This window comes from Wolffia australiana, chromosome 8, assembly GCF_029677425.1.
Source record: "Wolffia australiana isolate 7733 chromosome 8, ASM2967742v1".
Taxonomy (NCBI): domain Eukaryota; kingdom Viridiplantae; phylum Streptophyta; class Magnoliopsida; order Alismatales; family Araceae; genus Wolffia; species Wolffia australiana.
Window position 1 is genome coordinate 3,436,999 of NC_135842.1, and position 24,452 is coordinate 3,461,450.

Consider the following 24,452-nt stretch of genomic DNA (forward strand, 5'->3'; position numbering starts at 1 on the left):
TGGTATTGTATTCGATTTTCAGTTTATTTATTCATTGATCTTGATTTGTGCTCTCATAAATTTCCTCAGATAGTGAAAAATGTACTAGCCCTAGTCTTAATTCAAGATGGCAGTTAGCTAATGATCAAGTCTATTATCACACATACAAATATAAGAAATATTTGATGGATTATCTATTCCGTACTTCTAAATCCTTACATTCTCCACCAACCATCATTGTTTAAATATCCTAAATTAAGTAATCTACTTACGTCATTATTTTTCTTATTGAGGATTTTTTTGATAATTAGGCTGAAGGAAGTGAAGACCTATAGTGTATTTATATTCTCTCATCCCTCTTAGGTCCCTCTTTCAATTATTTTTACTTATGAGCTTTAGGGATCCATCCTTAATTTATAAAGGAATTCAATTTAGATCATCCCCGTTAAACCTTGGAGATCAAATGTTATCAACATTAAATCTGTTAAATGTTCATTCTAAATAGCTTAGTTATCCTTCAAGTCTGCTTCCATGTGAACGAACCCTCTACTAATCATATACATCTTAAGATACAGTCCTCATTATGAATATTATTATTTAAGCCGATTACAAACAACTATGGTAATAAACTTAGTTAACTACATCAAAACTCAGATTATCACAATAACTTCAACCATCCAATATTCTAAAGAATATAGAACAACAAGATCAAATGACCAATCTCATTCATCTTTGATTTTTATTCCTCGTGTAGATGATTGGGCTTTTTCCTTCTCAGTCTTTGCTGTTATCTCCTTTAAGTGAATTGTAGTCTCTTGGGACGAGAACATAGATATAAAATTTGATGTCATCTTAAGCTTCCTACAAAAGCAACCTGTAAGATGAATGGCTCTCAGAGCTCCATGTTAAAACAGAAAAAAGGATTTTTGTCACTTCTATTACCATTTACCGTTTTTGTAACTGTATATCCAAAAGAGACCCTAATGAATCTTGGAGAAACATAAAAGGGTGATAGCAGCATATGCCAAAGCTAAACGAACTGAGAGAGATGCCTTAGACGCTTGGGACATCTGGATGTTTTCAGCATGGAATCTTTTAATTGGAGTTTGGGCCAGTAATTTCCACCCGTTTCCCTTGAATCATGAAATGAGACAATTTATGTATCCTTGGACTTCCTGTGTATTATATTTAGTGATTTTATTAGTTTGAATTGGATTTAGGTTGGTTCAATTGGTTTTGAAGAAAATACGATTAGATGGGTTAGTCAAGGAATTTCATCCAACACAATGACTCTCTATGTGTCTGTTTTTCCCCTGTATTTCTTATTCCATTAACTTCATATTCTCCTAAGATAATATCACCCATTTATTCTGCCATTTCTCTTCATTATCTACTAATATCCCATTAATTCTCTTACCCATTTCTTTGTCTCTCTATTTATGTAGTCATTTGTATTATCCAGAATTAAATACATATCTCCTATAAGATATATATAAGAGATCCTAAAAAAATACTAAATCTCTATCTCCCCCTCTCAACTTCCTAACTAGCGCATTTTCTTCTTCCACTCTCTCACGTTTAACATTAATTGTTTTGATATCTTATCTCACTTCAATGGCTGTGATTATGAATTGAATATGAAATCATTTTTTATAAGTTAGAAATCTCTGCAAATATCACCTTACTCATCAACTTATGAATGAGTTAGATTAAGCAAAAAATTCATTCAGTAAAGTAAAGTTTAACAAAGTGATATAAAATTTACAGCTCTAAGTTTCCTTTATCAAGAAGCTAAAATTTCCTAAGAGGCTTTGTGCCCTTATATCTAACAGTTACTTTTTAAAATTCACAGTGAATATTGAGATATACAAAATGCAATACTTATATGTGTCACTCTGATATAAACTTTGGATTATCACATGGACATCATTTATCAAGATCAGATAAAATTTTATTATGTTCATAATCAAATTCATCACAATATTTTGATTCTTTTACAACAAAGGTTTAATAAGGCGCTATTTTCAGCAGAATAGAAATATTCCGTTTATTTGGAATATTTTTGTTTATCAAATTAGAAAATATTGAATACTAAGAAATTAGTTGAAGTAAACCTATGATTTCCTAGTTTTTTATGTTACTGGTTGCATAAATAGGTAAAAAGAAATCCATACATGACATAAAAATTCATTCACTTCACTTGTTATCTATACAAAAGAGGTGAATCCTGATGCATTAGCAAGTTGAAATAAAATACATTAACTTTCATTATTATCAGGTCGCATAACTCATTGATTTACATTTAATTAATTTTTTAGAAGGGGGAACATTTATGCTCACACTGTAGCTTATTCGAGATCAAATGTGAACATTATTAATATTACTGAGTTTTAGCACTTCAATCCGTTCAGATTTTATACAAACTAATCAAATGATGAATATTAACCCTGCCATTTTGGACAATATATAAATTTCATAAAGGTTCACATCATCAAATTAAGGTTTTTTAAACAAAATTGAGTATCAGTAAATATGATTAATGATATAAAACACTGAGTTTTTAGTTAATAAACAGAACACAATATTATACATATGTGAACAGTTTCTACAAATCTAATGAAAATATGATTTTGTGTTATTATGAAAATATGATAAGTTTGTCCAGATTTTTCCTCATTTTAATTTTTAACAAATGATAATCAAATATATAAATCATAACATAATATATTAAAATGAATAAACTATAAAATTATATGAATATCTGAAAAATGAAAAAAATCGAACTTTACATCATGATTGAAATAGTTCTTATATGATGGGAAAATGGAATATTTACATCAGGACTCAACGGAAGAGGTTTATCTACTATTTTTTTGCACGCTATAGTTATTTTAGTTAATTATAACATCAAATTAGTCTGATGATTAATCTGTTGACAATATATATGTAACATACTTAATTTTTTTTTGGCTTATCATTATTCCAATAGAAAATATGTAAGATTATTTTTCTTAGAATCTAAAATATTTCTTCCCTTAGGATATCATGTTTTTCAAAATCTTTAAGTAACTCAAAGTATTAGTTTGGAAATAATTTAAATCTCACTCTTATAATGTATTTCATAAAAAATTAGATGAAAATGTATAAGAGACTTCATGATATTAACCTCATGCATTCAAGTTAAATTGATAGAAATAGTTTATAATGCTCACTATTAAAAACTGGTATTTTATGGTCCATGGAAGTGTATCATAAGTTAAATGGATAATATATTTTATAATATTCAATGATTTTTATATTTTGAAAATATTTCTTATTCAAGTGAAATTGGTACAAATCATGTAATGAAAACTAATATTTTTTATTTATGAAAGATTTCTTCAAAACCATAGTTAAATGTGTTCTTTAATAAATGAGTTATGACACTCTTAAGATAGTCTCGTTTAACATAAAAAAATAACGATACAAAAAATTATTCCCACCGAATACAAACACATCTAAGAAGATACCTTGTTTGGGAGAAAAAATATTGGAATTGGATTGAAAAATAAAACTAACATAAAAGTTGATGAAACCACTTTGGGTGGAGTTGAAACCTCCACTTGTTGGCTTGAAACTAACATACAATTGAGGTGGAATTCATGGCTTTGATTGAAACGATTAGAACTGAACCACTCAATAATATGTGGACTAAAACATGGACCTACAAACAAAAAACATAGACCGACAAAAAAAGTGGACAAACCAAAAATTTCACCTCACCATATATGAAGTCTGCTGTATGTTGGTTCTTTAGATGAGTTTCTTCATGTAGATTAAATTTATTTCATGCATACTTATATCCATGCAATTTTCAGAGTGTTATATATCCTCTTCTTTCTGTTGGACTGTGCTGAAGTAACATAATTTGCTAGATACTGTGGACATGATAAGAAAATTTCCAAGATATTGTAGACTTGATAGAAACACAATTTTATAGATACTGTAGGAAGACAAACTTAGTAAGAAATAGGAAAAATTCATAAAAGTCCTCATCATTGAGAAGCTTTTAAAAATCCCCTAATTTATAAAATATCCACGAAAACCTAAAATCTCATGTGTGTTTCCCTTGAAGCCTATGTATTTGTTTAATTAATAACTTTATATTGCCTATAACATCTATTATACAAGTTTACTAGTTAACTATATCAACTTATAGATTACTTTATGAACAATCATTGAATCCAAAAAATAGGTTGAGTTTCCAGCTCATTGGATGTCAAGCTACACCGTGTGCATTATTAAAGGAATATGTCAAGTCTGTTATGTATAACCCTTCATCTGTGTGTGACTACCTAAGGACATAGGGTATGGTTACCACTCATGCTAATTAGTTCTTTGAGGTATTATTGATGTGTGGTGAGATCATTAGAGAATATCTTCTCTGATATTTCCATTACCCTGAACAGAGATTTTGATGCATCTAATTTCTTGAGACATACTCCTATCATACCAACGTCAAACAATCCCATCTTGACAATCACCTTTGTTGACCACTTACACAAAGGTTGTCCACAAACATCCAGCTACACAATAGGGATTTGAATATATCTGATTTGTGTTAGGGATTTGATCAATTCAGTGAACCATTTTCCCAGATAATTAGAAGGTAAAACTGAACAAAAGCTTCTTACAACTTGTGTTGGTATACAGAGTACTTAAATAACCAATGTCACAAGATTGTGGAATTACACCCAAGAATAACAACGATAGAGTAGTTTATTAGACTTACTGCACAGTCTGCTTCATATCAATTGGTTGTTTTCTCTTTTAATTCAGATAATTTACAGGGCACGTGAAAAACTCATCACTTCTGAAACTTTTTCCACCAAGATTTTTTCTCATTTGACTTTTAAATAACACGCGTCTCAGTGATGGCGCACACAATTAAACCACCCTACCTATTATTGATGTGAAGACGTTGACGTAACAACATAGGCTCATTTTCATTGGTGAGAGGCGTTGTATGGATGTTTTTTTAAGCACATCACGGTATAAATATTTTTTTTCCCTCATATGATTCCACGGAAGGCTGGAGATATATGGAGATAGGAATACAGATACCTGTCATAGTATACATGCATTATGATTTGATATTGATAACCATGCCGCGTCGACCCGGTGGCTTAAAAACTAAGCCCACTTGGCCATGTACGACATGCCAGCCATGCCAAGAAGGACGGCCAAATATGCCCATCCTTGGAGCTTGATGCTTTCCTACAACTTTGGTCCAATCAAATCTGCTGCCAGGAGATCTACAAGCGCCATGTAAATAAGCAGCCCGGCAGAGCATGCGTTTAGAATGCCGATGACGATGAGCGCCGTGGGGCTGTTGTTGCTATAGATATTAGAAAGGCCGATTCCCAACGCGACGCCAAGAGGCGTGGTGACGGAGAAGAAAAACACCATTATTATCTTCATTTTGGTCTTGTACTCAGCCTGTAAGCGATTCTGTTGTAACTCGTTGAAGAGAAACAATGACCCAAGACGCTACGGTGAAATGCAGAATCAACTCCGACGTGATAACTGTGTCGGCGTATAGAGACAGGAAACAAGAACCTCTTTACGTCAATGGCATGACGTCAACGTGCAAGGCTCTTGGTGCAGGGCAACGACTTCTTGTATGGTGCTGCGGAGCAACTCCTCAAACTCCCAAGACAAGGGAGCGGCCACCAAGGAGTGATGAAGACAAACCAAAGGAGAGAGAGAGAGGAGAAGAGAGGAAGAGACAAGAAGAATGAACAGAAAACTCATATGCCCTTCATTTCAGAATAGATTTGCCCTCTATATATAGAGGGCCAATTACAGTTTCAGGGAATTTGAAAGGTCTGGAATATGAAAAGCCAAGAGCCTTTTCATATTCTCCAAAGAAGCCTCTTCATATTCCCACAAAGAGACAAGAGGAGGGGGGTTAAAACTTTTCAACTCCCCCTTCCTTTATTGGGGTTTGACTAGTCAAGCCCTCCCCCTTCACATTCCCGTAATGGGGGGGCTGACACATCCCAACAAACTCCACCTTGGCAGACACCCCAGTTGCGCTAGGTGTTCTTGTCGCTTTCCCACGTCGCAGGCGCTCCACCTCCATCAAGGTACTTGCAACATGCACCAAGTCCAAACAATGTTTGAACTTCTCCACCGTGACAACCTTCGTCAACATGTCTACGGCATTCTCCTCCGTATGCACCTTCTGAAGGATAATCTCCTCAGAATTCAACAGCTCCCGGATCTTGTGATACCGCACGTCAATGTGCTTCGACCGTGCATGGTAGACCTGATTCTTTGCCAAGAAAATGCCACTCTGACTGTCACATAACAGAGGAACTCCACCTTGAGCAATGCCGAGTTCTTTGAACAAACCCTTCAGCCACAAGGCTTCCTTAGCAGCTTCCGTGGCCGCCATGTACTCCGCCTGCGTTGTAGACAATGCCATAGTTGACTAGAGTGTTGACTTCCAGCTCACAGGTCCACCGGCCACCGTAAACACATAACCGGTCGTGGATCTTCGATTCTCAATGTCAATTGCAAACAAAGCAATAGTCACATAATCCTCCAGACGTGCAGGCGGCCTCGTCTCCCGCCTCGCCCGCCTAACAGCAATGCTCTCAGAATTCTCTACGGCCTCATCAGCTGATTCCCCACCATCAGCTGAACTGGGTGGAATCTGCACATTCTCCACCTCTACCCAAGTCCTCTCTTGGACATTGCCGCCACCTGAATTCTGATCTCCCTGCTCATTGGAAGGCTTCACCATGTGATTTTCGTCAAAAACCACATCCCTGCTGAACACAATCTTTTGCACTTCTGGATCCCAAAGCCGATAGCCTTTCACTTCGTCGCTATACCCCAAGAAAATGCACTTCTTGGACTTTGGATCAAGCTTTGACATCTCATCAGCAGGTGTAAGGACATAACCTGGACATCCAAAAACACGCAACATGGAGTAGTCCATAGGTTTTCCAGTCCATACCTCTTCAGCCACCTTCCCGTCAAGAGCAGAATTTGGCGACCTATTCACCAAGTACGCCGCCATCTGAACTGCCTCTGCCCAGAACTCCTTGGGCAATTCAGCATTCAACCGCAAACACCTTGCTCTCTCCGCAATGGTGCGGTTCATGTGTTCTGCAACACCATTCTGCTGAGGGGTGTTCTTCACCGTAAAGTGACGCCGAATGCCATGCTCTGCGCAGAACTGATCAAATTCAGAATTCTTAAATTCCGTACCATTGTCAGTCCGCAAGACCTTGATCTTCCTCCCCGTTTGGTTCTCAACTCTTGCACACCAAGTCTTGAACCGTGAGAAAACGTCCGACTTGTGCTTCAAGAAGTAAACCCAAACTTTCCTGGAAAATTCATCAACAAACGTTAGAAAATACCGAGCACCTCCACGGCTCATCACGTCAACGGGCCCCCAAACATCAGCATGGATGTAATCCATGACACCGCCAGTATCATCTTTTGCCGCCTTGAACGTCACCCGGCACTGTTTGCCCATGACACAGTACTTGCAAAAGTCCAATTTTGCAAGACCTCACGCCGGGTAGCAGACCTCGTGCATGTAGCTTCTGCATGCCTGCTTCACTCATGTGGCCCAAGCGCAAGTGCCACAAGAGTGTGTAGTCCGTCCTTGGCTCCCGTGGTGTAGCAACTGCAGCTCCACCGATCACAGTGCTCCCTTCAAGCTTGTAAATGTTGGCTCGTAGACATGCCCCCTTCATCACAACGAGCACTCCTTTACAAACTTTCAATACTCCGTCTGCGGCCTTGAATGTGCAGCCATTCGCCTCCAAGTACCCGAGCGAAATCAAACTTTGCCGTAGATCTGGCACGTGCCCCACATTACCCAGCATTCTGATTGCTCCATCGAACATCCGGATCTTCACCGTTCCAACGCCAACAATCTTGCAAGGAGCATCGTTCCCCATAGAAACAACTCCTGAGGCACTTGCATAAGAGTGAAACCAGTCAGCGTGAGGGCATAAATGGTAGGAGCAGCCAGAATCCAAAATCCACGAGTCTACTAATTCATCAACGGCGACCAAGGCAGAGTAGACATCTCCATCGCTACCCTCCTCAACCCTCGTGACATTAGCAGTACTCGTCTCTGCAGCATCTGTCTTCCCATTCTTCAACTTTGGACAATCTCTCCGAAGATGTCCTTTCTCGTGACACTTGTGGCATGTCACGCTCTTCAACCAATTGGTCCGAGACTTGGACCGATGGTTCTTCTCTCCCGACTTCCCCTTCTCCTTCTGCCGTCCACGTTCCTTCCCGTTCTTCACGTAGAGTGCCTCGCCATGGGTATCTTCAGCTCCTTTCTTCCGCTGATAATACTCCATCAAGGTTGTAATAACCTCCTCAAGATCTGGCACTTTGCTTCCATGCAACAAGGTTGTCACGAGGTGATCGTACGACTCGGGAAGAGAAACTAGCAGAAATATCACTTTGTTCTCGTCAGAGAATACCTCCTCAATCTTCATCAGATCTGTAATCAACTGATTAAGCGAGATGGCGCTTCTCAACATCAAAACGAGATGAAGACGACGTCATATCAAATCCGAGTAAAACAACCAATAGCTCTGATACCACTTGTTGTAACTCGTTGAAGAGAAACAACGACCCAAGACGCTACGGTGAAATGCAGAATCAACTCCGACGTGATAACTGTGTCGGCGTATAGAGACAGGAAACAAGAACCTCTTTACGTCAATGGCATGACGTCAACGTGCAAGGCTCTTGGTGCAGGGCAACGACTTCTTGTATGGTGCTGCGGAGCAACTCCTCAAACTCCCAAGACAAGGGAGCGGCCACCAAGGAGTGATGAAGACAAACCAAAGGAGAGAGAGAGAGAAGAGAAGAGAGGAAGAGACAAGAAGAATGAACAGAAAACTCATATGCCCTTCATTTCAGAATAGATTTGCCCTCTATATATAGAGGGCCAATTACAGTTTCAGGGAATTTGAAAGGTCTGGAATATGAAAAGCCAAGAGCCTTTTCATATTCTCCAAAGAAGCCTCTTCATATTCCCACAAAGAGACAAGAGGAGGGGGGTTAAAACTTTTCAACTCCCCCTTCCTTTATTGGGGTTTGACTAGTCAAGCCCTCCCCCTTCACATTCCCGTAATGGGGGGGCTGACACACCCCAACAGATTCAATAAACTATCACGGCACAAGATTAAACAGTGTAGTACGTGAACACATTACAACTAATTGTATGTATATGAGCTGTCTGATGCCCCGTGCTAGTAAATTATAAGTTTCTTTTTTTAAGCGCAAACTAATAATGGGCGACAGTAATAACAGAAATTCTTATCAACATAAAATTCTGTTGATGGTACCAGCGCATACCTGGACAAGGCAACCACCGAGGCCCATCCCCTCAAAAAACTGATGGAAACAAAGAGCAGCGATCAAAGGCTTGATGGTGCAGGGGCTCTGAGAAGCTCCCATGGAAAGCCCAATTACAACGGAGTGTACAATAATCCCCATCTCTAAAACCTGAAAAAACACCAAGCTCTCAACTCGTCAATCGCTTCAGATATAAACATACTTTTCTGAATAAGGCAGTCACATAAATTTATTCTACGCGTCTCCCCCATGACTAAATCTGCGAGGAATAACACACGCCCATATATTTCCTTGTTTATAATATGAAAGTTTTTAACCCGTAGTATCCACATAGCGACTGGAAGAGTAATTTTTTCTGGATGTAGAATTAGAATGTTATGACTTCTTTCCATTTGCAAAAGGACATGCCATCCATCATCATAGAAAAACGGAAATACTATACAAGCCATGAAAACAGATCAAACTAGACAAGAATCACAGACAAGTGTAAGAAAACAAAATTCCGGATGTATCGAATTTGAGAAATTTAGAGAAAACAGACCTGGGCTATGACGCGGTTCCTCCTAAGGGTGGCCTCCGAATTCTCTTCCTTTGTCCCTGACGAGGGCGCGACGGCGACAAAATGTTCATGAGCGTGAGCGTGCACGTGAGACACGGGAGCCACAGTTGCGACTCCTTCTCCTTCAATGACGTCTACCTTGGCTTGCTGCCTCCGGCGATGAACGGCCATGAAGAAGGACTCCATCATGAGCATGCTCACAGAAGAGACCATGGCGATGAACGTCGAGAAGGGGAACTCTTGCCAAACGGAGGAGGATAAACACTTGGACTGCAAACTGTCGATAGAGTCGGGAAGTACGTGCATGAATCCCGTAGAGAGGATGACGCCGGAGGCGAAGGCCTTGAGGACGACGAAGAGGTTCTTCTCCGGGGCGAGCGCGGGCAGCAGGCGAGAGAAGAGAGGGAGGGAGATGCCTGCCATGCTCGCAACGAGGATGACGAAGATGGCGATCACCTTCAGCTTCAGCGCTTCCGGCTTGTTGTAGCAGCCGTGCGTGCTCTCTCTGGCGCACTCGTCCGAGACTGCGGCCGCGGCAAGAGAGATAGCCATGGTGAAAGCCAGGATCGCGGGAATGAAGAGGTTTCTTTTTCCCATTTTTCCTCTTTGTTTCTGTAGTTCAACCTCTTCTTATTCCCGTTTTCTTGGTGGAGTCCAAGCCTGTGGACCGGGAGCTTTATAGGCGACTTTGCCTCGTTCCGTCTTCTCTACTTGGGCATAAGGAGGGTTGCCTGACGTTAGGGAGGAAAAAAAAGAGAAAGAGACATTGGAGAGACTGACATTAGGAGAGATGGAGAGAGATACACAAACATAAAGAGAGATACTTGGGCAAAAGGAGAGTTGGAGAGAGAGAGAGAGAGAGAGAGAGAGAGAGAGAGAGAGAGAGGGAGAGAGAGAGAGAGAGAGAGAGAGAGAGAGAGAGAGAGAGAGAGAGAGAGGGAGAGAAGAGAGTGGCCTACGGGGAGAGCTGGAGAGAGAGATAAGAGAGAGAGAAGATAGTGGCCTACGGGGAGAGCTGGCGAGAGAGATAAGAGAGAGAGAGAGAGAGAGAGAGAGAGAAGAGAGAGTGACCTACGGGGAGAGCTGGAGAGAGAGATAAGAGAGAGTGAGAGAGAGAGCGAGAGAGAGAAGAGAGAATGACCTACGGGGAGAGCTGGAGAGAGAGATAAGAGAGAGAGAGAGAGAGAGAGAGAGAAGAGAGAATGACCTACGGGGAGAGCTGGAGAGAGAGATAAGAGAGAGTGAGAGAGAGAGAGAGATAGAGAGAGAGAGAGAGAGAAGAGAATGACCTACGGGGAGAGCTGGAGAGAGAGATAAGAGAGAGAAAGTGACATAAAGAGAAAGACGGAGAGATACCTGGACATTAGGAGAGATGGAGAGAGATATTCAAACATAATGAGAGATACTTGGACATAAGGCGAGTTGGAGAGAGAGAGTGAGACATAGAGGGAGAGGGAAAGAGAGAGAGATAAGAGAGTGTTACCAACGGGGAGAGCTGGAGAGACAGATAAAATAGAGAGTGACATAAGGAGAAAGGCGGAGAGATACAGATTAGAGAGTGTGACACAAAGAGAAAGATTGGGAGAGAGAGGGATTAGAGAGAGAGTGATAAAGAGAGAGACGGCGAGGGAGTGGCATAAGAGGAGATATTAGAAAGTGTGATACAAGGAGGGAGAGATAAAATAGAGAGTGACGTAAGGAGAAAGAAGGAGAGATACAGATTAGAGAGAGTGACACAATGAGAGAGGGGGAGAGAGAGAGATTAGGTAGAGTAACTTAATCAGAGAGATGGAATGAGAGAGATTAGATAGAGTGACATACGGAGAGGGATTGATAGAGAGAGAGATTTGAGAGAGCGAGGCGAGGACCAAGATAGAGAGAGACATTAGAGAAAGTGGACGGCGGGAGCTGAAGAGCGGGACAGAAGAAGAGCGACGCGGGGAGAGAAAGATTAGAGAGAGTGACATGAGGAGAGAGATGGACAGAGAGAGAGAGAGAGAGACTGAAAGAGTCGCCCCGCCATCTAGTGACGTCTGAGGACGTGGACTAACCGGAGGTTGTGGTCGTCTCATTACGGAGATAAATATGTTTTTTTCTACCACTTTTGTCTTCTTGTTCCTCTTGTCCATTCTTTGGACAGAAAGAGATTTGTGACAAGTTACAGAACGAAGGAGCCGTTTTCATGGCGATATCATTTGCCGTGTGAGTCTCATTCTCGTTCAGCCACAAGTAGCCAGCTGGATTCTTAGGGCTAACGTGGACCGGTAAATGTGCGCCACGTGGATTATATCATGAATAAATTCGATCATAGAAACGCACTACCTGATAAGCGAAACCGTGTTGGGCCGTGCCGGTGAAGTTGCAAGTTGAAGATATCAGTCATGTGGAGGGGAAAGAGTCAAAGGCGGGGGATTGTGATTTCACAGGAAATAAAAAACTCGGGGTTTCTTCCGTAATTTAAGAACACGTGGTGTGAAATAGCTGCAAGGGGAAAATAATAATTCTGAGCAATGATCATTTCCTCAAGTTCGCCAACACAGCGTACCTTCAAATAGTCAAACGGCATTAATGAAGTTTGTTTGGCGGTTGGAGGCCTCAAAAGATTCATGCATTCGGAGCCAGAAACTTTCTAAATGATGGTTTTGATTTTGAAGTTTCAACAAACTCGAAAATGAAAGGAAGAGAAAGAGCGAAGGTAGGTCTTGAATGATGATAAAGAAACTATGCCTATGGTGTTTGCCTAAATTTCTCGTATATTTCTCCTTATATTTGATTGAGGCTAGCTTTAGCAGCCACTCAAGGTTCAAGGTTGTTGCATAAGATTCTACTTTGGTGACCCGGTCGTCTGTCAAAAGAGCGAAGTCTTTGGCCCTGGATCTGTCATCCGTCCAGTCTGTAAGGCATATCTTCATGTAAAAAGAATGGTAGGTCATATTCGTTCGGATGAGTCAAATAATATTGTTATTAACGTGCGCAAGGGAAACACGACACAGTCGTAAATGCCAGATCATAAAGGAACCATTCTTATGCAGCAATCTGGACAATATGCCATAATGGCGACACCATTTTACTAATGCTTTATGTATATTTAATAATTGCATGAAAAAATTGTCCTGGTATTAAGCTTCTAGATATAGTCAGATGTTTGTCGAGTCCATAATGTTTGAGGATACATTTTGTACTCTATAAGGTACAAAGGAGTATTCCAATTCTTTTATTAAACTGTACCACCGTCAAATACTGTGTGCATGTAATCATTCATCGATGTGAGGCTGGCATAGTGGCTTTTCTGATGGAAAACGTCCAAGTCCTAATTTGTCAGTCCAGTTACTCCTGCTACAAGGAGTAATCATCACTTAACACCTTTTTTTTTTGTAGGGAATGTCATTCGATCATATTACTTAAAATAATATCCCCATATAATGAAGACACATGATCATATATGGACCACACAATTTCTAACATCTCCACATGTTTGTATATCCAATCCGAGATTGCTTGTAATTAGATGATTTGGAACTACTAGGTCATAGTCAAAACACAACTGTCCTACCAACAGCCTCATTATTTAAGGTCTACAGACAGCTTACATGACCATGACATGAAACTACCTTAATGAGAGTGTTGGTTTAAGTGGTTGAGGTATGGGTTAAGAGGGGGAGGGTGAACTAGTCTCTAAAATATTTATTCATTCTAATCTAGTTAACTATCTGAATTATAACCTAGCTATCTAGGCAATGATACAAATGGTAAGGTAGACTCAGTTAGTTTTTTGAATCGCTTAGATTAGACTGTAATGCTGTTTTGGTGTATCCAGCCTAGTATGATGATGATCCCTAACCAAATTTATGCAAATAGCCACCAAGAAAAATACTTAAATATAAGGCGTAACAAGGTTGGCAAGGCTCTTTCATCCTTAAAACCCAACGTCTTTGGTGGAATGATGATGCTTGACCTCCTTCGACTTGACCCTCAAGCTTTGCTTTCTTGAATCTGGTTAGCCTTTAGCTAGTTGAACCTCAAAGTATTCTAGACCTATTTAAAGTCTGTATATTTAGGATTTATTGCAATCTCCAAATACAGACCAACATCAAGATAATTTGAACAAAATAGATCTTTAAGGATATTAAATAATAAATATTCACTGAATATATTTCAGTAGGAAATACAATTCCAATAAAAGAAGGACCAATATACATTGATTTAGATTCAATTTACTAGTAACAAATTTTTTTGCTTAAAATCTCGCCTAAGTAATTATAGGTGTTTCCTCCACTCTGGCATGTAGGTTTCAAAATACTTAATAAATAATATGAATAAACCATCCACAGACTCCGGAGAACCAGATATAAATATTTTAAATTACATCAGTGATGGTTTTGTAAGTTTTCCTGCTAGTTGGCTATTTCTTTTGTCTTAGAGTTTCACAATGTTCTCTTTTGTTCCTTGTAATGTAGTCATTTTTGCCTAATAATGTCAATAAGTAAAAAATTAAAGGCTTAGCTTCAAATAAAACACGCATAAATAGTACTCTTGATTCTTTCATCAAAGGTGGGATTACCAATTTAGTTTTTTTGAAGTTCATCAAACAAAATGATCTTAAGTAAATTAGTTTATTAACAAGTAATTTGAGAAGTGAAATTTAGTAAAAAAGGGAAGAAACTATTGGCTTGGATACATGGCTACTGTGACACAATGTGCTGCATTACATATTTTTAGCAAAAAGAATACAAATATTATAAAAAATTTTGTAATGTAAATTGAATGTGAGGGATATGAAAGAGGAGAATAGGGAGATAGACACGCACACACATATACATAGATAGACAGACATTCACACACTCCTGCGTATGTATTTATATACATAGAGAAATAGAGATTTAGAGATTTACAGAGATAGAACCACACACACACACAGAGGGGGAGGGGGGGGGAGAGAGAGAGAGAGAGAGAGAGAGAGAGAGAGAGGAGAGGAGAGAGAGAGAGAGAGAGAGAGAGAGAGGGGGGGGAGAAAGAGAGAGCGAAAGAGAGAGGGGGAGAGAGAGGAGGAGAGAGAGAGAGGAAGAGCGAGAGAGGGACTGAGAGAGAGAGAGGGAGAGGGAGAGTGGGAGAAAGAGAGCGAGAGAGAGAGAGAGCGAGAGAGAGAGCAAGAGCGAGTTAGAGATAGAGAGTAAGAGAGAGAGAGAGAAAAAGAGAGAGAGAGAAAGAGAGCGAGAGAGAAAGAGAGCGAGATAGAGAGAGAGAGATAGAGAGAGAGAGAGAAAGAGAGCGAGATAGAGAGAGAGAAAGAGAGAGAGAGAGGGAGCGAGAGAGCGAGAGAGAGAGAGAGCGAGCGAGAGAGAGAGAGAGGGAGAGAGAGAGGGAGCGAGAGAGGGAGCGAGAGAGCGAGAGATAGGTAGAGAGAGAGGTAGAGAGAGAGAGAGAGAGAGAGAGAGAGGGAGAGAGAGAGAGAGAGAGAGAGAGAGAGAGAGAGACAGAGATCAAACTTTACAGAAAATACTTTAGAGAAAGGACTTTAGAGAACTTTAGAGAAAGTCCCCAACATTTCCTTTTTAGGCGATGGCATCAGTAGGCTGTTACAGTAAAGGGGTGCTTGAGTTAGTAGGATAGTGAAATAGCCATCATCGATGAAACATCTTGTTAATATGAACTTATGTTAATTAAAAGTATTATGGTATTCTTATTTTTGGTATTTATTTTCTAATTTTCACTCGACTTATTTAAAAATATGTGTTAAATTAGAATATCATAAGCAAAATAAATTAATATTCTATTGATTGCTGGGCCCAGAAAAGAGGCCCAATATTGAAAAAAAATGATTTTGAAGATCATTTAAGCTATTTTAAGATGGGAATGAAATAAATGTGAGAATTGCAGAATTCATCTTCTTCATAAAATTACATTTCTGAATTTTGATGGTCAGTTATGTGGATTTAGGCTGAATATCAATATATATTAGCCCTCCAAGCCTATAGAATCAATGCAATGAGTGCAAGAGTTAGGACACTCCTGTTTAAATTATTTTACCGTCTCGTGTATCTTATCTTGAGCTTTTTATCCTGCATGTTGTTAGAATCTTCTTGCATAAAAAGTATTATTTGATCCATTTGTGTTTTACGAGAGCGTGGGAGAGAGAGCTCACATTTGATTAAGATTTGTTGAGAATATGCACCACTTGACTTTAGGGTTATGCGATAACAAGGTTTGAATCTTTTCTGGTTTCTTTATCTAGACCCCATCACCTTTTAGTATAGACACTTTCTTCACCTGATAATCTGGGCAATAAGCTTTCCACCACAAGTAAATTCTTATACAAGTTCCTCAATCAGCTGAGATACTACAATTTTTATCCAGCACGCCATTGCCAAACTTTGATCCCCGTTATTTTGGCCATAGAATGTTTGGGTATAGATGACTGTGACATTGTTAATAGTCGTTAATGGTGGTTCTGTTAAGGGGGAGTCTCTGTTGACGGTATAGATGGGGATTTCAGATGCAGTGTTGTAGTAAAACATGGTGGCAAACCAGCTGCTGGTGAAGGAGAAGAAGATGAGGATGACTTTAAGGATGTGATGGCGCGTCACCACCGGTCGTAATCGAGCCAACAGTAGAGGAGCAGCAGGACGTCCCCGACTCAGCACCCGAGGAGCCGGCACTACCCAGCTCGCCACCGAGACGAGTCCAGCCACCACGACGAGCCGCAGCAGCAACACGGGATCCCGCATTCCGTTACTCGGCATGACGCGGACGCCGACCACCGAAGCACACTGTTACAGTCAGTTACTTTATCTTATAGTTTTTTCCTTTATTCGTATTGTCGTGTAGCGGGGGAAGGACCCATATGAGGAACCCTTTTCCCCCCCTTTTTATGTTGGGCCTGACAAGCCCGTTTCCTATTTTTCTTGCTTATTTTCCTTCCTTTTCTTTTGTGTTATTGGACTTAAGGAAGGGCCCATCTTCACCCATATATAAGGGGAAGAGGTGGGCGCTTCCCTGACCTTTGACCTAATTTTGAAGAATTGCACTTTGAGAAAGAAGGGTCAGGTCGTGGAGAAGAAGAGAAGAAAGAGGAAGAAGAGAAGAAAGAAGAAGAAGAAGAAAGGAAGAAGAGAAGGAGAAGAGAAGGGGAAGGGAAGGAGATCGTCGCCGCAGCCGCCGCACCGCCGCGCGCCGCCGCCCGCACGCCAGCCGCGCGCAGCCGCCGCGCGCCCGCGCGCTGCCAGCCGATCAGCCGCATCGCCACGCCGCGCGCTGCCGCCGTGCCGCTGGCGCCGCGCTGCGCCGCCAGCCGCGCCGCCGCGTCGCCAGCGCCGCGCCGCTGACGCCGCCGCCCGCTGCCGCGCGCGCCGCGCCGCCGCCGCTGCTCGCGCAGCGCCACGCCGCGCCAGCGCAGCCGCTGCAGCCCGCGCCGCGGCGCGCGCCAGCCGCTCGCGCAGCGCTGCCGCCCGCGCGCTGCGCTGCGCCGCGCGCGCGCTGCTGCCGCGTACGCCGCCGCGCGCTGCCGCGCCGCCTCTTGCTGCTGCACTGCGCTGCTGCGCCTGTCGCCTCTTGTCACGTGCTCGTGATTGGCATACTCCTTCACCAGCTCCTCTCGTGGAAGCTCCTACTGAGTCAACCGCCGCCGCGACGAGGTACCTTGCTACCTCGCTTCTTCGGTCCTTATTTCTTACAGTACTCTTCGTATTGCCTCCACCGCGCTCGGGTTAGATAGGTGAGTGAGATAGATTGAGAGAACGACAAACAAAGACGAGCGCCTTACCTGTCCGTACGAGTCGGGACGCCCACGCTGCGTGAGCATTCCAGTGGGGTTACCCATTCGACGCGCGGCGCGCCTCGACCCACCTCGACGACTTGGAGGGCTGGTTCGACCCAGCTTGGCGACCCCGTCCCTGCTCCGGGTTGGCTCTCATAGCTTGTCGGCGCATTGCACGTACCATAGTAGGACCATCATCCTCGTTATCGTCATACATACATTTATGTTCTCCGCATATCCATCGGTTGACGTCGTGGACGTGAACCGATTAGTTAGTGATACGACACCGAGTTCCTACCCTCGGTGACGGTCGGACGCCGTTGAGACGACGTCTGGCATCAGGATGAGCCAGCAAATTCGGACACATCATGTACAGTCAGCTTTTAGAAAGAGATAGACACCTAATCCTAGAATTGTTAAGAGATCTAGTTGTCACAATTCAATAGAGGATTAAAGATACAATAGGATTAAATTGAGATTGTAGGTTCAGAATTAATTACTAACAGATGGCAATTACAGCTATGATTAAACATTATAAAGTTCGATAGAATACATTATAATACAAACGCTCAGTAATTTACCAATTGGTGGAATTTGATCCAGTGTAATAACCCTATCCTACATGTCATTTTTCTCCCTTTCTGGTCTCTCTCTCCTTCCCTCGTTCTCCTGTTCTTTCTCTTCCTCCATTATTCTTGATTTCTTTTAGGAGTTTCTCTTCAAGGAGACGGTGTTCTGGTTTGGAGGGAGAAAGACACTGAGGATGAAGTAGTCGATGCCGTTGCAGAGAGGAGAAAGACGAAAACAGAAGAGAGAGAATAGGAAGGTTGGATCATCACTGTTTCTATCTCTAGATATTGGGCATGGTTGTTTCTAAAGGAAAACGGAGTTTAAGAGAGAACAAAAATTTAGATTGTGTTACACATACCTACATCAGACTATGGAATTTTTAGGGAGTTTAATCATTTTAGAAAAATGGCTCAAAACCAAACAGCCGGTTCAAAATGTATAATATGTTGAATTACAGTTCAAAAAGTCAAACCCAACCTCTCTCCCACTAAACAATTCATTATTGATGTAACTAGGGTTTGACTATCCTGGTCCGGTCCGTACTTTTTGCAAGGACCCAAACCTTAGCTAAGGGTCTGTTAGGTCCGGTCCATTCTAGTCCAGTCCCCGGCCGGTCCTGGTCCGGTCCTGGGCTGGTCCTGGCTCGGTCCAAGCCCAAAATATCAAAGTTGAAGAACAAAAAGTCAAGATAAAAAAATTGGTATGGACTTCTCATCAAAAGGAAAGCAAACTCACCTATAAGGACCATCTTGAAATTTGAAAAGAAGAATAAAATAAAAAGAGGAAAAGAAAAGAAGATTGGAAGAAGAACAAATGAAGAATAAAAGAAGAATTAAAGAATAAGAAATGGAAGATGAAAAAGGAAGAAGGTAAAGAAACATAATGAGAAGTAAGAAAATCAACGAGAGAGGGGGGAGAGAGAGAGAGAGAGAGAGAGAGAGAGAGAGAGAGAGAGAGAGAGAGAGAGAGAGAGAGAGAGAGAGAGAGAGAGAGAGAGAGGGGAGAGAGAGAGGGGAGGGGGAGAGAGAGCGAGAGAGAGAGAGAGCAAGAGAAAGAGAGAGAAAGAGAGAGAGAGAGAGAAAGAGAGAGAGAGAGAGAGAGAGAGAGAGAGAGAGAGAGAGAGAGAGAGAGAGAGAGAGAGAGAGAGAGAGAGAGAGAGAGAGAGAGAGAGAGAGAGAGAGAGAGAGAGAGAGAGAGAGAGAGAGAGAGAGAGAGAGAGAGAGAGAGAGAGAGAGAGAGAGAGAGAGAGAGAGAGAGAGAGAGAGAGAGAGAGAGAGAGAGAGAGAGAGAGAGAGAGAGAGAGAGAGAGAGAGAGAGAGAGAGAGAGAGAGAGAGAGAGAGAGAGAGAGAGAGAGAGAGAGAGAGAGAGAGAGAGAGAGAAAGAGAGAGAGAGAGATCTAGAAAGCGAGAAGATTGAGAGAGGTAACGGGGAAAGAGAGCATTTGAGAAAGAACTAGAAAGAGAGACGATTTTTAGAGAGACGGGAAATGAGAGGGTGAATGAGAGGGAACGGGAGAGAGAGAGAGAGAGAACGGGAGAGAGAGAGAGGGTGCCAAAGAGAGAAAGAGAGAGAGAGCGTGCCAGAAAAAGCACGAGAGAGAAAGCGAGAGACGGAGGTAGAGAGAAAGCGAGGGAGCCAGTGGGAGAAGGAGGGGGGGGTGTGTGGAACGCGACCAGGCAGGGGTGGGGAGAGGGAAACATGATCCGTGGGGGAGGTCAAAGCGTGGATGATACTTCTTTATTTGTTATTTAATCCGGTCCCAGTGCGGTTTGACCATCGAACCAGATCCGGCCCCCGCAGCGGGTAGACCCTAAAATGATGGGTGGGTGGTCCTGGTTTGGTCCGGTCGAACCAGATCCCCGGTCTCCCTCCCTAAAATGATGCATCCCCGGTCGAACTGTAAAACCCTAGTTGTAATTAGTGGCCTCACCATAAGTTAACTTCCTGCTGTAATTACTGGTTCATCAGTTCTACCTCCCCCATCTATGCACAATCCAGCTGTTCATTTTCTTCCTCATAGACATCTGCCGACATCGGTGCATCCTATTAACCTGATGGATATGCCATCCACATGACAATATCCAATCAATGATGTGACAGGCTAAGCCTAACGAGCCATACTCTAACAGGTATCCTCACTGTAGCGACGCAACGGCAGGCGCACACCCCTTCAAGTCATCCGTGGGGGGCCATTTAAAAAGCCCGTATACAACATTGCTCTCTAATTGACATTGCAGAGTACAACATTTCAGAAGAAGTTTCAAACTTCTGTCATAAATGTAATGATGATACCCAACCGTTGACTTCTTCCTGTCCACATTAATCCAACTCACCCACTTTCGATAGATTCCCGAAAGTACGCGCAACACACTTTTCTGCCGAGCTAGCCGCACCATGAGATCTCAACTCAGCATTACGTGGCCCTAATCGATAAACTTTTGAGAAGAAAAGAAGCCCCGTGGCGCCCAGTCAGCGGCTCACGTGTCACAACAGTCCACCCGGCTAAAAGGTTTCCGCCACGTGCCTTCGTCTTCATCCTCCTAAGTCGACTTACCGGCGGCGTGCTTCGTAATGTCAATGTCTCTCACTGTCTCTCTTTCTCTCCTGTCACTCTCCCCACGTCTCTCTCCTTCGCGTCAGGCGTGGGGAGACCCGGCATGTACAAGTGACAGAACGTAGGAAATCTCCAATAAAGCTGGGCTTTACAACCTTGATACGGCCAAGAAAACGGGAATCGCAAGAAGAAGAAGAATGGGGAGAGCAAATCTCTTTTTTGCTGTAATTCTGTTCTTTTCCTTGGCCATATCCATGGCTACAGCTCAGGAAAAGTCCAACGAGTGTGCCCGAGAGAGTACGAACGGCTGCTACAACAAGTCGGAAGCGTTGAAACTGAAGATAATCGCCATCTTCGTCATCCTCGCTGCTAGCACGGCGGGTATCGCCCTCCCTCTCTTCTCTAACGTGCTGCCCGCACTCGCCCCGGATAAGAAGCTCTTCGTCGTCGTGAAGGCCTTCGCGTCCGGCGTCATCCTCTCTACTGGATTTATGCACGTACTTCCGGACTCTATCAACAGTTTGCAGTCTAAGTGTTTATCCTCTTCTGTATGGCGAGAGTTTCCGTTCTCGACGTTCATTGCCATGGTGTCCTCTGTTGGCACGCTCATGATGGAGTCTTTGTGGATGGCTGTTCAACACCGAAGGCAGCAAGCCAAGGTAGACCCCATTGAAGGAGAAGAACTCTCAAGCGCAGCTCCTGGGACTCTTGTTCACGTTCACGGACATGATCATTTCCTTGCCGTCCTTCCGGCGTCTAAGGACGAGGTGTTGGATGGCACCCTTAGGAGATACCGCGTCATAGCCCAGGTTTGTTTTCTCTCTTCTTGTTAAGTTTCCAAGTAAAATACAGCTCTGATATTCACTCTATACGGATTATTTCTCAATTTGTTCTGGGCCCATTTAGATATTCTACCTATGGTAGGAGTTATTTCAGGAATTATGTACTAACGATATATGACTATTATAATTTTTCAGTGATACATGGAGCTTGAGAATAGAATAACATTCATGCGTCTTATCCTTGTTCGTGATAATCTTCTTCATATCGTTTGAAAATTTAATGACTTTCATACGTATGTACGGGTAAGATTCTGAGGAAGTACATGCTTCGTGACATATTAAATTGTGGGGAAGAAAAATAGAATAAATCACTTTTTACATTGACAGTATGCCTGTTCATCGAAGTATACCAGTTTCTGAAATAACTGACGATTTGGGATCTATTACTGTCTTTTCAGGTTTTAGAGATGGGGATTGTTGTGCACTCTATCGTGATTGGGCTGTCCATGGGAGCTTCCCAGAGCCCATGTACCATCAGGCCGCTCGTGGCAGCCCTATGCTTTCATCAGTTCTTTGAGGGAATGGGGCTTGGTGGCTGTCTTGTCCAGGTATACGATGCTACTATGACTTCATCAATACATCCATACCCTTCTGAGTAAATTCATATTCGTCCATGTATATTTACTTTCCCTAATGGCTATCCAATAGAACAAAAAGAAACCGTATTCTTAAAAAACAGGAGGAGAAAGTTCATCCATTCCGTTACTTCAGATATGTTCAGGTATAACACTGTTGCTCTTGTGTTCTGATGGTTTATCAAATGATTTACAGGCCGAGTACAAGACGAGGATGAAATTAATAATGGTGTTTTTCTTCTCCGTCACCACACCGCTGGGAGTCGCCTTGGGAATCGGCCTTTCTAATATCTACAGCGACAACAGTCCTACGGCGCTCATCGTTATCGGAATTTTAAATGCATGTTCTTCAGGGCTGCTCATCTACATGGCGCTTGTGAATCTCCTGGCAGCCGATTTCATGGGGTCAAGGCTGCAGGCAAGCATCAACCTCCAAGGATGGGCATATTTGGCTGTTCTGCTTGGCATGGCAGGCATGTCGGTAATGTCCAAGTGGGCTTAATCAATCGACATTTAAGCGATGCTCCACGCATATTATGAAAACAAAGCAAATATACCGTAAGATGAATGTCTTTTTTCTCCATTATGAATACAATCAACGGCGTCATAAAGAAATCTCACGCGGGAAGTTGGAAATGAGTTCAGCCGTGGCGCATAAAAGCCACTAAAAAATGCAATTATAAGGTCCTGACCTTCCCCTTAATTAAATGCGTTCGAGGAGTTGTTTATTTCTCATGTACCACCAGAAGTAGGCTCTTGTCGTTTGGAAATTAAATGAGTAGCTTGAATATCTATAACAAGTGGCAGAGATGATAAAATGTGGATCTGACTCGCAAAGTATTCGATTTCGGAAAGAATTTGACGGAGCCCTATAGGATATCTATCAAAGTCTGGAAGACTCTTGTAGAGAATAAGACAGTACAGAAGTAGATTTTTTACGACTTGAATTGGAAGAAGAATGATGCGTGCAGGGTCTACTCGGGAGTGTTAGATAAGGGAACGAGTGAGAGAGAGCCTTCGAAGAAAAATCATCGATCCATGTCCATGTGACATGCTCACAGTGTTATCCATAACCTTTCAAATTTAAATAATCTGTCTCGGGTAGTTTTCTCACTATTTACACAAAGTTGTCCATGTCGAGAGATATAGAAAAAAGATCGGACACACGACATTACCCTACAGCATTATTCAGTTTACATCGTGAGGTCCGGGTATTCTCCACGATAATGGTTGTATTCTCCACGATAATGGTTGAGTTAGTATTGGGTTATATTACGAATTCATTTAATACTAATCCTAGCGCCTTAACATGCTTATCAACAATAAAAACAAAATTATATTTTTTAGTTGCAACAAGCGTCAGAACTGATAAATTTTTTAAATGACACGTATAATATTCCAGTTAGGAAATAATTTGAAATAGTCCTGTAGGATTGCTATAAAAATCAGCAGGGTCTTATGTAGAGGAAACAAGACAGAGGAATGAGATAAGTAACGGGAGGGATCGGCGATTGTTGCAAGAAGGCAGTTGGATGCAGTGGTGAACGCCGGGCTAGGGAGATAGTCAGGGAGAGAGAGAGATTTCCAGCGAAGGTCTTCGATTCATATCTTTGTTTATAGCTTACTGAGTTATTTATGAACCATTTAATCGAAACATGTGGCTGGAAGATATGCTTATCATCTCTCAGCAAATTTTATTTACAATATTTTACAAGCTCAACTACTTTCATCCAAATCATGTTTCAACATTATAGTCTTAATTGATTCAAGTATTCTTGTTAGTGCATTATTTCATTACAAAGAAGAAGATAAAGAAAAAGAAAAAATAAAGGGCTGTTTCGAGAAGCCAAGCGCCAGCAGTAACAACACAAGCTTGCCACAGGCAGGTAAGTGCATGAGCGCTCAAACCAACCCACAGCCGAAAGAGCCTAAGGAGCTCACAAGCGATCCTAAAAGGAGGCCACAGAGGTTCACATAGAGCCCACATATGGCATGGACGTAGATGAGAGCAAGAGGGAAAGTAATTCATTCATATAATTGGTATCCTTAGAATTTTGATATTTGTCTCTGTTTTTAAGATTATTGATATGGGATAACTTCTAACCCATTGCTTTCAGTGTTGTGCTGGGCTGGTCCGAGGAGCAACAAGAGGGATTGCTGCCCAACGGGCCATTACCTTTACAAAAGATTACCAAGGAAAAATGACTGGTATTTAGGCCAACCCAATCCAAAGCC

General features: G+C 42.0%; 1 protein-coding gene and 1 pseudogene across 2 annotated transcripts; one reads left to right on the forward strand and one right to left on the reverse strand.

The window, feature by feature from the left end:
• Window positions 1-5,066: 5,066 nt before the first annotated feature.
• LOC144706739 (fe(2+) transport protein 1-like) lies at window positions 5,067-10,609 on the reverse strand (annotated as a pseudogene). The gene is made up of 3 exons (XR_013582316.1): window positions 9,905-10,609; window positions 9,364-9,513; window positions 5,067-5,457 (listed from the first exon to the last, which is right to left on the reverse strand). The product of XR_013582316.1 is annotated as a fe(2+) transport protein 1-like (transcript).
• A 10,296-nt stretch (window positions 10,610-20,905) lies between these two features.
• Window positions 20,906-22,810, forward strand: LOC144706720 (fe(2+) transport protein 1-like). Its single transcript, XM_078579725.1, has 3 exons — window positions 20,906-21,609; window positions 22,041-22,190; window positions 22,414-22,810. The coding sequence occupies exons 1-3, from the start codon at window positions 20,998-21,000 to the stop codon at window positions 22,717-22,719; spliced, it is 1,068 nt and encodes a 355-aa protein (XP_078435851.1). The 5' UTR covers window positions 20,906-20,997; the 3' UTR covers window positions 22,720-22,810.
• Window positions 22,811-24,452: the final 1,642 nt, after the last annotated feature.

Excerpts from the sequence above, each read along its gene's own strand:
- LOC144706720 (XM_078579725.1), top strand. The coding sequence starts at position 20,998 with ATGGGGAGAGCAAATCTCTTTTTTGCTGTAATTCTGTTCTTTTCCTTG. Across the intron at positions 21,610-22,040 it reads GATACCGCGTCATAGCCCAG|GTTTTAGAGATGGGGATTGT; the intron begins GTTTGTTTTCTC and ends CTGTCTTTTCAG. Across the intron at positions 22,191-22,413 it reads TTGGTGGCTGTCTTGTCCAG|GCCGAGTACAAGACGAGGAT; the intron begins GTATACGATGCT and ends AATGATTTACAG.